This window comes from Notamacropus eugenii, chromosome 3, assembly GCF_028372415.1.
Source record: "Notamacropus eugenii isolate mMacEug1 chromosome 3, mMacEug1.pri_v2, whole genome shotgun sequence".
NCBI classification, from domain to species: domain Eukaryota; kingdom Metazoa; phylum Chordata; class Mammalia; order Diprotodontia; family Macropodidae; genus Notamacropus; species Notamacropus eugenii.
The window spans coordinates 261678668-261692590 of NC_092874.1; the positions used below are offsets into that span (position 1 = coordinate 261678668).

At 34.5% G+C, this 13923-nt stretch overlaps 1 protein-coding gene across 3 annotated transcripts in view; it reads right to left on the minus strand.

Annotated features, from left to right (window-relative positions):
• PPFIA2 (PTPRF interacting protein alpha 2) overlaps positions 1-13923 on the minus strand; it is a 684724-nt gene that overhangs the window by 209216 nt on the left and 461585 nt on the right. For all 3 annotated transcript variants that reach the window (XM_072655483.1, XM_072655485.1, XM_072655484.1), the window contains one exon: positions 7242-7316. In XM_072655483.1, coding sequence (XP_072511584.1) covers positions 7242-7316 — 75 coding nt within the window. The remainder of the gene's footprint in view (positions 1-7241; positions 7317-13923) is intronic.

A 13923-nucleotide genomic window follows, 5' to 3' on the forward strand; every position in this document is an offset into this window, starting at 1 on the left:
TTCCAGTGCCCACAGACTTCCCTGTTTGTCTTGCTATGCCAACTTATTCCAGAAAAGTAATTTAATGTGATTCACCGACTACCCCCCACCCCCCGGATTTCCTGATGAGTATTCCCTGCTTCTACTCTATCATGTAGGCTTTCATCAATTATTTATAATATAGAGAATAAGGTATCAAATTGCTTGCTGTCTTGGGGAAGGGGGGAAGGAAGGAGGAAAATTTGGAATACAAAATCTTTAAAAAATGAATGTGAAAATTGTCTTTACATGTAATTGGGAAAAATAGAATACTATTAAATTTTATATATACATATGTGTGTATGTATGTACATATATATATATAGTCTATATCTATATAATCTCTATACCATTGTAGAGATGATAACACCTTCACTGGGTGGTTTGGTGACAATACAGGGTATAAATGTGAATGATCCCCCAGAACACATCAAGACAACAGGCACCATGAAGCTGCAGTATGTCATGACCATGATATTTTTTTCTCCAAGCCCAACCCCAAATTTCAACAAATAAAAGTCTCAAATTTGGGCTCCATCCTATCTTTGCAGGGTTTCTGAATATTATTCTTTCATGAATTCTATTCCAGTCAAACTGCTTTGCTCACTGTTATTCGTACTGAATATTTCACCAGGAAAAAAAATATCCCTCTAACATCATCTTGTGAATTTCTCTAGTTTATAGACTCACCTCAACTCCTAACTTCCCCAGGGATCCTATCTTTCCATCCCACCTCTTACCAGTTAATGCCACCTTTCAGAAATCACTCTGCATATGCAGGATATTCCAAAAGCCTTAGTGTTATTGATCCTTAATAGTGCACCAAAATTTTGGAGACACTCTATATTTCATATTTAGTTATATATGAATACGTTGTTTTCTGCCAAAGGAATATAAATTCTTTGAGGGCAAAGTTGGTTTTATTTTTGTTTTTGTATCCCTAGCATCCAAGTATTGTATTTGGTATATAGCAGTCACTTACTAAATACTTGTCTGATGAGATGAAAGGAATGAAAGTCTTTGTAGTAGAGGGATTTCTAGTACAAGGAGATAATCTCCAGATGATTTTGATATATGGATGTATTTGTGCACATATATCTATGTATGCATGTGGGGGGGAAGAGAGAGAGAAAGAGAGAGAGAGAGACAGAGAGGCAGAGAGGGACAGAGAGAGAGGGAGAGGGAGAGAGGGAGAGAGGGAGAAAGAGAGGGAGAGAGACAGGAGAGAAACTGTGATGATGAAATTGGACTGAAAAACTACAAAGCCTCCTCCATGAAATTCACACTCAAAAGTGACCACCCTAACAATCCACATAGGGTAAGCTAAGCACATGGACACAAGACATCCCCTAAACTGTCACAAGCATTTAGGTGGGCAGCTAATCAACTATATCCATTGCTGTTCTTGGAAAACCACTTCAAATGGACAATAAAATTAATCTAGAACTGAATAAGAGGGAAGAATTGGTCCATATTGCATTTGGGGAAGTGAACAATGACTTCAATGATCCCAAACAGCTCTCAGCTGCAAGAGTTTATCTTTTAATATCAATGTCATCTTCGTGATGCTTAATGTTTGTCACTGCAGTCTGAGAAGAAGGAAAATCACATGCAACCCAAAGGACAACAACAACAACAACAAAACGTATTAAAAGGTTGCATTTTGTCATCAATGATGACCTTTGTTAATAAAAGACGTGATCACAGCATATAAAGCTATATGACTTCAGAGATCACATAACCAACCCAATGCTTCCATGTTCCACATATCAATCCATATGACCAGAAAAAGGGGTAAGCTAGCCATGAAGTAAGAGCAGTAGATAATGAAAAGATAAATTTGGCACTGTTATTAATAAAATAGTAAAATAACTCAACAGAAGCCCTCTGGTGCACTAGGTAGATGATCTAGAGATTTAGGGAAAGCCGGAGACGTGAACTTCACAAGGTAAAAAAAAAAAATAAGAGTCCAGTAGGTTTTCTTTTGCAGGGATTACCCAAAATAATGAACCTAGGGACCATCAGAAGAATGAAGCAAATGAAATCAAAACTTAAAAGCTAGGTAGCAAAGAAACTACAGGAAATAAATGCTTAATAAAAATGTGTTAAACTTCTACAATGTTAAAAACAACAAGCACTTAGCTTCTGCATATAAAAAATAAATTAGTCCAGAAGAGTTAATTTTCATTTAGAAAGAAACCTGGTATAAACAGATAAAATTAATTTTGCATGAGCATATAATATAGTCCAAACTTAAATGACATTTAAGAGTTCAAGCTGTCCTTTGCTTTTCAATTTATTTTATGGAGCAAAGCTACTGATGGACATGTATGAAAGGATATAATAAGAAATGCCAGTTTGCTTTAGAAATTCACATTTGGCAGTCTGTAATGTCTGTGTCTAGAATAAACCTATATGAAGTAAAGCAATGTAAAACTGTCAACAGATTTGCAACCAGTGTGCTAATTTTCATTTATTTAATGTAAAATGCATTTTGAAAAAAGCTCTTAAACAAGGATTCATTGTATGTTTATTGCAAAGTGTTCCTTCAATTGATTTTTAAAAGATTAGTTTAGAATAACCCATTCTTGTACTTAGATTGAACAATTATGAAAATCATGTGGGCTCCTGTTAGTGGAAAATGAAATTGTGAGCATAATATACCAATTCTCTTTTGTACTGCTCTTTGATGTGACTTTTCCCTAGGTTTTCAAATTTTTAGACATATAGAAAATACTTTGCAACAAAGAAAGTATATAAAGTTACAATAACTTATCCAAGTTTCTTTGGATCATATCCTCAAAAACAATCCAGTGTTTTAAAAACAACTTATATATTAAAAGAGGTTTCTAAAATTAAATTGAACTCTCCTTATACTTAGTTACTATTGAGAAGAGTTAACTTACTACTGAGAGGGAAAAAAAGACCTGCAGAGATAGTGGAAAAAACGTGGCTTCCATCTTCTAATCTGCCATAATTGTCCATGTGACAGTGGTCAAGTTTCAGTTTCCTTATCCCCCAATATGGGAATGAATACCATTTAAGTATGTCATCAGATTGCTGTGAGGAGCAAATTAAATAATGTATATAAAATTGTTTTTGTTTTTGTTTTTGTTTTTAAATAAATGGAGGCTGTTATTCTCAGATTGCTTTGTGGATGCCTACCATGATCAATGTTACCTTGATGAGATGCACAAAAGTTAATTTAGTAACATCAATGGTCACTCTAAAGAATGAGCCCAGCTTGTTCAGGATGGGTGGTATCTAGGAAATTGGATAGGGTTTTCAATTATCTTAAGGAGTTCATTGCTGCAAATATCTTTTATAACACAAATACTCTCCAGAGACCCTGTCTTGTTGTGAGTCAGGGAACATCTGATTCACATAAGCCAAATTTCAGATGATCTATAGGGCACTAGAACAATTCTCATTGCATGTAATTAGGTTGCAGCATATTAGCAAAGATGATTGGCACTCAAGAAATGGAATAAAAGACATCACTACTGTCCTGGATGCCTGAAAAAAGAATGGGGCAGTTATAGAGCTTTAGGGAAAGACAGATGAGAGATGCACAGTCCCGTGGTGGCAAAGGTATCCAAAAAATGATTAAAAGAATCAGAGCAAGATCTCTAGAATGTTTAGTGAATTATTTATATAGGATTCACGGAAAGATATTTTTAAAAAGAATCATATAATATAAAAAAAGCATGAATGGATTGTGATCAGCAGCTGTAGAGGAAATACCCAATGGTGAAGAAATGAAAGATCCATTCAGATTTGGTGCAACACCCTGCTCTGTGAAGATTCTCCTGAATGCTGATGATTATCTAGCATATTAGCTATCCTTGTCAGCTTTGTATTATTTGAAAATTTGTAAGCATGCCACCAATGTCTTTTGTGCTATACATGTAGAAGATCATATAGATAAGTAAATATTAAAAAGAACATTTTTTTTACTTCTCAAAAACTTAACTGAATAAAAGAGAAGTCCATTTGCAATACATGTATAAAAATGCACATGTGTACATGTATAGTTTGTTGGGTCTTGTTATATATACACATGTACATAAATGCACATACCCATACAAGCATCCACATACATATATGAATATGTATGTGTATATCTATGTCTAACACACTACAGGGCCAAGCATGAATTCTCAGGATATTCCACTAGAGATCTTCATCTAAGATTGCAGTTGACATTAAATCATTAATGACTACATTTTGAATCTAGCCATTCACTCAGTTCAGAATCTATCCACTATGCTATGTTCTAGCTTTATTTTTTCTGTTTTTTCATAATAATAGACTGAGAGACCTTTTAAAATGCTTTGCTAATGTCCAAGTAAACCATAGCTATAAAATTCCCCTGAAACATTGACTAGTGAGCTAGACAGTTAGTCTAACATTAGCTGTTCTTCCCTGAAGCCATGTTAGTTCTTTGTAATCACCACTCCCTTTTCTGCATGTTCATTAATTATTATTTAAAATACTTTAAAATTTTGTTTGGAATCAAAGACACCCACAGTGATACAAAGTTTTTGGACTGATAATCCCTTTGTTGCAAACTGAAGCAACATTTGCTTTTCTCAAATTCTGAAGTAATTCTCCCATTCCTAACGCTCTTTTAAAGCGAACTGCCCCTGCTCAGGAATCACATCTACCCACTTCAGTAATTCGCCAAAGATCATACTTCATCTGAGTCAAATGACTTCAACTCATCAAAGGCTTCTAAGTGCATTTTTACTGTTTCCTTCACTGTCCTGGGCATTGCGTCCTTCATAATCTTGCTGTCTTTTCCAGTCCTTTTTCATTGGCAAGAACAAAGAAGACTGATGTGGTTCCTTCACTTTGTCATTTTGTGGTGCCCTTCACCACAAGCAACCATTTGAGTCTTTCTTTTATCCTCCCTTTTATCTTACTATAATTGGGGGCAGAAAGAACCCAAAATAAAACCTTTTTGTTCTCCCTAGTTGACCTCACCAGCTTCCCCTTTTTCTAGTTGTTAGCACTTCTCCTGTTCTTCTTACACTACTCCCTTATCTTCATTTCCCTCTTTCCCTTTTGTAGAATTTCTGTACTTAAAAAAAATTATATATGATTGATGAATTATCAGTTGCATTTTTTAAATGATGAAACTGAAGCTCAAAGAAGTTAATTACTTGCGAAGAGCTATAGAACTAATACCTTATCAACATTGGAATTGGAACCCAGTTCCTTGAAGGTTGACATTTTTTTTTCCTCTTACACTAGAGGGGCCGAACCTGTGGCCTCAAGGCCACATGGGGCCCTCTAGGTTCTCAGGTGTGGCCCTTGGATTGAATCCAAACTTCACAAAACAAATCCCCTTAACAGAAGTATTCATTCTGTACAATTTGGACTTAAAAGATTGCACCCAAGGAGCTAGAAGGCCACATGTGTCCTCATGGCTGCAGGTTCCCCACCTCTGTTCTCCATTATACTGCCTCTAAAACGAATAAGGTTTTGCTGCGTCCCTAAGGTTTCCAGTGCTTCCTTCCTTGGACAACACCATATTCAATCTATCTTCACCAATAACTACTTCTAGAATAAATGAAATATGGAATAGAAAATCATTGGAGATGTCAGAAATACAGCCTATTCTCAACTGAGTTATTTTGGGTACATGTCTAATGTGGGGGAGAGTCTATCCCAGTTCATTTTTTTTATTTTTCATTTTAGTATGAACTAAAAGAAAAAATTAGTATTGACTCTTTGGGATAATTCTATCATGTTATAATAATAAATTCATAAATATTCTAATGATAGAAATGTTATTGTCTTTATTTTATTAGCATATTTTATAATATTATATCATAAAATAACCTCTAACCCATAGTTTCTGGCATATAGTAAATACTATGTGTTAGCTATTATTATTTATTACTATTGTTATTATTTTGAATATTCAATAGTTAATTCCTGATGATGGCTGACTATCAATATTCAAGTAGAATATGTTAAATATTTGTATGAATCATTGAAAGCTGCTATCAAATAGAAAAATGCACCCACTTCATTGTGTTCCCAATTTGAGAAGTAGAACAATGAATGAAAGCACTAGAAAGAAAAAAAAAGTGGGAGGGAATTAACCTGAAATCTCAATAAGGCACCAAGATTATATCCTCTGCTTTCCAAGTAATCAAATGACATTATATGTAAGGAAGAGCAACTGAAAGAGAAAATTCTACACTTAAAATACATCCATGCATTGTTGCACCCTTGGGGCAACTACCTATGAAGACTATTTTATTCAATAAAAAGTCATTCTGCTAAGGATTATTGGAGTTTAGACACAGGATAACATAATGATTTTAAAGCAAAATAAAATGTTTGTGAATTATTTTTTTTAAAGTATTCTGATATGTTGAAGCATCAGTTGGATCGGGAGAATAACTACTAAATAAGATACATTAAAGTAGTTTTGTTTAATTTTCATGTGGTATTTGCTCTCAGCTTAATCATACTTTCTGAGTGAACTATTAGTGTTTCTCTTTAGCATTATGATTCTGTAATGGAATATAAGACACTCTCTGTGTATATACAGCTAAAGATGGAACTGTCCTTCAGAACTGTAACACATGTAACATAGAATAACAGTTCTCAGGTAAGAATTGATGAGACTAGGTGCAGCCCATCATTTGCAAATATTACAATTGGAGATGACAGCAATACCATAACCTGAAGGGGATTCTGTAGCATCGTTCAGTTATGGTCTCATGCTTTGGCGAGATAAGAGAATCCAAGACCTAAGACAAAACATTTTTTTAAATGGGTTGTGGAGTTCATTTCATTTGTAACATGTTATATGTATTTGCTGTCACGTCTTGGATACTATAACAATGTTTGAAATGAATTCCAGTTTAGGGCTTGTATTCTCCTGCCTAAAGTGACTGTTGTTGAGTTAAAACCTCTATGAATTTCTGTGCATCAAAAAGTAAAGGACCATGGGGGACTTGTCACTAGTTCTTGGTTTTGCCTGTTTTTTGTCATCTCCTGGCGAGAGATCTAAATTAAAGCAGGAATCAAAAAACATCTAGGTCTTGCATTTTGTTTCAATACATCTTATTCAGTGGTCTGATTTGCATTGTAACTTATCCTTTTTTCCCTTGGTGACAGTTGCAATAAAAGTGATGGAAAACACAAGGGCCAGCATTTTAGCAATATTGAGCCTCAAAAGGGGAGAAAGTGGGTGAGGTTACCTCCTGGTTAGCAGCTGTTAGTTCTTCTTCCAGTGCAGAGACTCTTTCTAAAGAAACCCTCAGTCGCTCCCTTACCTAGAAGAAAAACCAAAACATGTGCAGTAATGTGCATTCCATAAGTCTTTAAAGGTGTACAATCCATCATTAACATGTATATAAAATGGGTTGGAGTAGATAGCCCTTTCTAGCTCTAGATATATGATACTATGACATCTCTTTTATGTCTGTAAAACTGCAAATTATCTGAAAATGATACGATAGGATCGCTGTGCCTAAGCCAGGGTCTCAGAAATAGGCTGTCCAATGTAGCCTTTCTAGCTGTTCAATATCATGCACCTCCTCAGATGAGGTCTTAGATGGGTTTGCATTCTCCTGAATTGTGATTTATTGTAAAGGGCAGTTTAGCAAGTTTCAAGTGTAATAGAATCACTTGAAAGTAATGAAGAGTTAGTATTAGAAGAAACACTTTAAAACTTCTTATTTCTTCAGGATACTTAGCTAATTTGCAGTAGACAGTTAGGATGCATCTCAGAAAGTAAATTAACAATGTAGTTAATTCAATGATAAAGAATGAGTGTTAGAAAATTGCCTATTAGTAATATTATTATCGTTATTCTCATTAAAGAAGAAAAGGCTTGCAGAGTTACTGAGAAATAGGAAATTATTTGTCTATCTTCTGATGTTGGGACTTAGGGGAGGAGTTTTGGGTTCCCAAAACTATTTGAGGCATGGTACAGTGAAAAGAACACTCAATTTGAAGTCAAAATTCCATGGATTCTGTCATCTGCTACCTTGTGACACTGGGGAAATCTTGCAACCTCTCTGGACCATAGCTGTAAATGGGATTAAGTTGCCTTGCAGGTTACTTCTGGCTTTAAATTTTATAACACAGAACTTGTAAGGAGACCTGAGAATTCCATTCAACACCTGGCCATCTCCAAATAGAGAAGTATTCTAATCCCCCAACAAAATTATGGTACTGTTTTCCTCTGGTCCTCACAGCATCTGATATTATTCCTATCCACAGATCATTTTTTTTCTAACTTGTATCATGTTTTTCTGTGTACGTGTCACAGATTCACTATGTGATTCTAAGTTTCTTGGTGCCAAAAACTGAATCCTATTTATCTATGTATTATATGTATCCTCATGCCTAGGATGGTGCATAACATATGTCTGGGACTTAAGAACTGTTTATTGAGTCACTGGATAATTCATTATCTCCCAGTGATGATAAGTTGATAAGCTGGAACTATGTAAGAGTAGATACCGTAGAAGAAAATGGATATTTGAATAAAACCAATATATTTTTCAAATATCAAGTACATGAAATTCAAAGTAAATGACAATTTCCTTTCCTACTACAGCTTTAATGGGTTCTGTAAATTTAATTCTAGCTCAATGCTCTAAGTGTGATGGCTTATGAAATATCTTGCAAATGTATATCAATGCAGAGTTTTTGTTTTAGTGGGGCCATGATAATAGAGGGCATATAATTAACAGAAACAGTCTATTCTACTTTGAAATGAATGGACTATGTAGCTGAATATTTCCTTGAAATAAAATTTAATGATTTTGATGTAAGAGGAAATTTCATTTAATGGAAGCAAAAATTTAAAGGTAAGACATAACTGCCTATTGCTTTTTGCTCTTCATTAATTAACATTACTTTTAAATAAATCTCTTAAGTTCAAGGCATTTTTTAAAATGCCTCCTATGTCCAAGGCATTATAATAGGAATAACTGCCTTCAATCAGATTATTGGGGAGTTCAGCAGAGAAGTAGATACATGTTATTTCAGGAAACAAGGATAGCATGAACAACTGGAGAGGACAATGGTGGAGGCTTGTAGAAGGGAAAGTACCAGAGAGGAAATTCACAGGCACATAAGGATTTTGAAAGGTAGAAGTAAGGACAAGGTACATTTGAAAGAAGAGAACAGAAGAGAAAGGAAAAGAAGGAAGGAGAGAATAAAAGAAAAGAAAGAAAAGAAAAGAGAGAAAGAAAAGGTTAATATTTTAAAGTTTAAAAGAGATTTAGAGGCCACCTAATTTAAACCCATTATTTACAGTTGAGGAAACAAGCCTAGGGAGATTAAGTGACTTGACCAAAGTCATACAGATATTGGGTACAGACTTAAGAAGATTTAAACACAGGTCCATGAGATTCCAGGGTCAGTATACTTTCCACTGCACAACATTTTCTCACCCCTAAGGCAAAGTAAGTTTCTGTTTAATCTTTAAGAAGCAATTTAAAATTTTAAACAATACCAATTTAATGAAATTGAAAATTATTAATTTTTACGTGAGCAGAATACCCCCTTTTCCTAAGATAAAAATACACTTAGTCATATAAATGAAAAACAATGCTGACAGGAAATAGTGGCATTTAAAAATGAGTCTCTTCGTTTAGCAAATATTGTAAATTTCCATTCACCCAGAATCCAGTTCAGAATGGTTATATGATGCAGCCTACTTTTTGAGCACTATAGAAAAATAGTAATTCTTCATTATGATGATCGTGTGGTTCTATAGATCCCAGGATGATAGATCTAGGGCCAGAAGGGACCTCAGAGACCAGTTAAACTCCCTCATTTTATTGATGAACTGAGTTCAAAACAGGCTATTTACTTGCCTGGTTATCATACCAAGGGTAAGAGTCAAAGCTGAGATCTGAATTCAGATGATCTGAGTCCAAATCTCTCTCTCCGTTCTAGAATCATTAAGAAGGAGATAATTTCAGGATAATTGTAGTGGCAAGTATATTTGTACAGAGTATTAATTCATAGAAAATCAGTAACACTGAAGACATATTGGCACTTGGCAATGTCTACTTATGATCAGGTACAGAAATGTATGTTGTGTACCCTTTAATTAGAAACCATATCAATTATGTAACTCGGGGAAGTCTCCTGTGACAAGCCACACAAAGGACTTGAAGACAATGAAGATACGCTTAGGAAATCAGACGGAAAGCCTGGAAGACTAGTTAATTATGTGCTCATGACAGAATCAAGCTTGAACATTTTTTGACAGGTTGGAAACATGAAATCTAAGACAAAAATTTAGTGGCGATAATTATACAGTTCTTCAGAAAAAATTAAGTTACTCAAATACAGGATGTTGGAGACCTGACTAAAGATCAGGTCCTTTGTAAAGGACCATAGACTTTAGGAAACTGCACATTTAATATGAACTCATATAATCTAATGGCCAACATAATCTAATTTTTAAGCTGCATTAGTGGAAATAGTGTAAAAATGGTGGGAGAATTATATTTTATTTGGCTTTAGTTGAAAGGTATCTGAAATATAGTATTCACTCAACATTTTATGAAGAATGTGGTCAAGGTATCTTGACTCTGCCATTAGCAGTTTTGTGACCTCGAGTAATAGTCTCTTAAAGCTCTGAAACCTTAATTTTAAATAGAGGGCCTCACCTAGATGATCTGTGAAGCTCCTTCCAGTTATTAACATTCTTTGCCACCCTAATTCTATAATACTATAAAACTGCGGCATTACCGGAGTAGGGCAAGTGTATCATGACTAGTCTTACAAATCATGTTGTATGAGAATGGAGTGAAGGAACTAGAAACGCTTTAGCCTGGAAAAAAAAGAGATTTAAATGGAATATTGGGATAGGAGTCTTACGTTCAAAAAAATTAATGAACCTCTTGTGAAAGAGATAGTAGACTTCTGTTGTAATGGGCTAGAGAAAAGACAGGAATCAATGGGCAGAAATTATGGAGGAAGATGTTAAAGTGAATCTAAGAAAGATCTTCGAGAAATTAGAACTATCCCTTAATCAATCCTTGGTAAGATACTGAGTTTTTTTGTCCTTGGAAGTATTTAAGAAAATATTGGATATTTTCTGTCAAAACATCTGTCAAAACACATGCATATATGCATGCACACGCACACAGACATATCCCACAAAACCAAACTAAAAACAAACCCAAATTCCCCCCCCCCCAAAAAAAAACCCTCTCCCAAGTTCTGCCCCTGCTTTCCAAAAAAAAATCTGACAAAGGATTTGGCTAGATGACTGGTAAACTAATGAGTCTCATGACCTTCCATTACTCAACGTGTTGAAAAAGTAAAGTCAAATACTGAACAAAGACAGAAAAGAGGGACAAAATGTTCTAATGGCCAGTGAGCCACTGAACTACTGGGGCTATCTTGAGAATGTCTTTAGCATGTAAAAGGCATATGAAAATTAGACATCTTAATGTTTATGATTGCCAATATTACTAGTGCAAATTAAATTGATTCAATTAACTTAGTGCAAATGTAATAACAAAACAGCCAACTTAAAATATTCACATTGTCTATATATTGTATAGTTGGATCTACGTACATATCTTACCCAAGTTAAAAACAGAACTCTTTGCAAGTATCTAGAAATGATCATAGATTCAGGGTTACTCTCATAAACTTTATAATTTCTAGTTTTATTCAAAACTTTGGAGATAAATGAACATGTATGTGTATATATACATCTACTTCTTTGAATATACATATATATCAAACGACTTAGTTTTTGCATTTTTCTTTCTAAAATGACACCCTCTAATTATTCTCTAACTGTTAGCAGCTAAGCACATTATATTCTCAGAGAAGAAAGTCTCGGAGGAAAACCTATCTGGCTACACGATGAGATAAAAATGGAATAATATTCCAATAAAAGGAGAAGATCTATTCATTAACTGCTGCCACATTAAACATAAATGATGACAAAGGTTGTCCTTCAATAAGACAAAGAAGAAGGTCATTGTCAACCTTATGCTGAATCAGCACAATGAATGTCCGAATCAATGCTACAAACTGAAGCATTCAGATATGAGTACTTTATTCGTATTGAAACAAATTATTGTTAATACATTTAGTTCATATAGAAGCTTCTGACTAATTCGTTATGTTAATCAATACTAGAAAGTAAACACTGATGTAATGTCGAACAGTTTCAGAAGCACAAAATTAAATGGTTCTTAAATAATGACGAGTACAAGAGAAACACTAACAATAATGAATAACTATGTCATTACACAGTTGAAAAAATTTTCTAACACAATTCTTGCCTCAGTTGTTCTTTTAGGTGGGTAATATGTGTATTAGTATCTCCATTTTACAGATAAGGAAACTAAGGCTGTGCAGAGGAAATGACTTCTCCTAGAGTCACACAAATAGCTAGTGTGAAATTTAAGACAAAATCTAGATTCCGATTGCACATTTTGTGTTCTTCTCAACACAAAACTACCATTTAAAATAAATAACACATTCTACTTTTTCTTAAAAAATGGGGGAGAATCATAACAGTTGCATTTCCTCCTCAGTAACTGCCCTGCTTATAAAACATATCCTGTTCCTTTAAATTAAATAGGCAAGCTCGATGTGGGGTACTTGGTATAATATCTTGCAAACAGAAGTTGCTTAATAAATGCAATTTTAGTGATTGCTTGATGGGAGAACTATAACTAGGGTGATGTGACTTAAGGGCTACTCCGAAGATACAAAAATAGATGCCTGACATTGGCTGTTGGTCAGCTGGTGAAAATAATTGAGCTTAGCACCCAATTCTCAAGAATAATGAGCCAAAATAAAAAGTTACTAAATGGCTCTTCCTACTCTGACCCATCCTTCTCCCCTTTCAATAGCAGTCTGTCAGGATCTCTGATTCTATCCTCACCACAGGGCCTTTTATCCCAGGGTGAGACCATCATAACTAAATTTGTCCATAAAAACTCATTTGAGGTTACCTTTCATAGTGCTTACCCCAAACTACCAAATTATTAGTTACATTTCTGCTGATGTTATGAAAAAGAGATTTTTGAGGTTTCCCTAAACATAGACAAAAAACACATGGTCCATGTCCTATAATTTGCTTCCCAATTGTTTTAAAATGTAAACAGCCTTTAGAAATTGCACATGAATCCATCATGGTAGTAAATATGAGTTGTCCATTTTTTAAAAAAATGTTTACAAGGTCTTACAAGAAAGAGGAGATTGTTCACATTTTTACATGAACATTGGCTACATGCCTCATAATATTTTATTTTAATTACATCAAAGGCTTTCATCAGAAGGATTTTCAAGGTCACAGTAATTTCATACGCAACCATATGCTATGTGAGGATAACAGGAAACTAAGTCTTCATGTATGATAAATGTGCTATGTAGAGCAAAGATGACTGGTAGAAGACGTATCCTTTTCAAACATATTATAATGTTTGTTCCAGTTCCCTTTCTAGAATATCTAAAATCAGAGCTGAAATGTGATTTGAGACCTAGCTTTGGAGTAAAAGTTCAAAATTAGTTTTAAAATTTGAGGAATAAATTTGAGGACTGACAAGCCAAATGCAAACATAGGTAGATTTACTCAGGAGACAAGATATATTTTCTAAATGTTCAAGGGTTACTTTTCATAAGCTTTCTAATGTTATTTTTCAAACAATGACAACACAACAGCAACTACACACTGCTGCCTCGAAGTGCCTCTTGCAGAACTCCTTTGGATGAGGACTGCTTGAGAAGTCAAAGTGAGATCTTGCTCAAGCTCATTATGAAACAGTTGCAGTGAAATAGTCCTAGAATGCCACAAATCATAATTGTAATATATTCTATGTATCTATCCATCTCTGCATGCAAACATGTAAACATCTCTCTACCCATTCATCCATCCGCCCA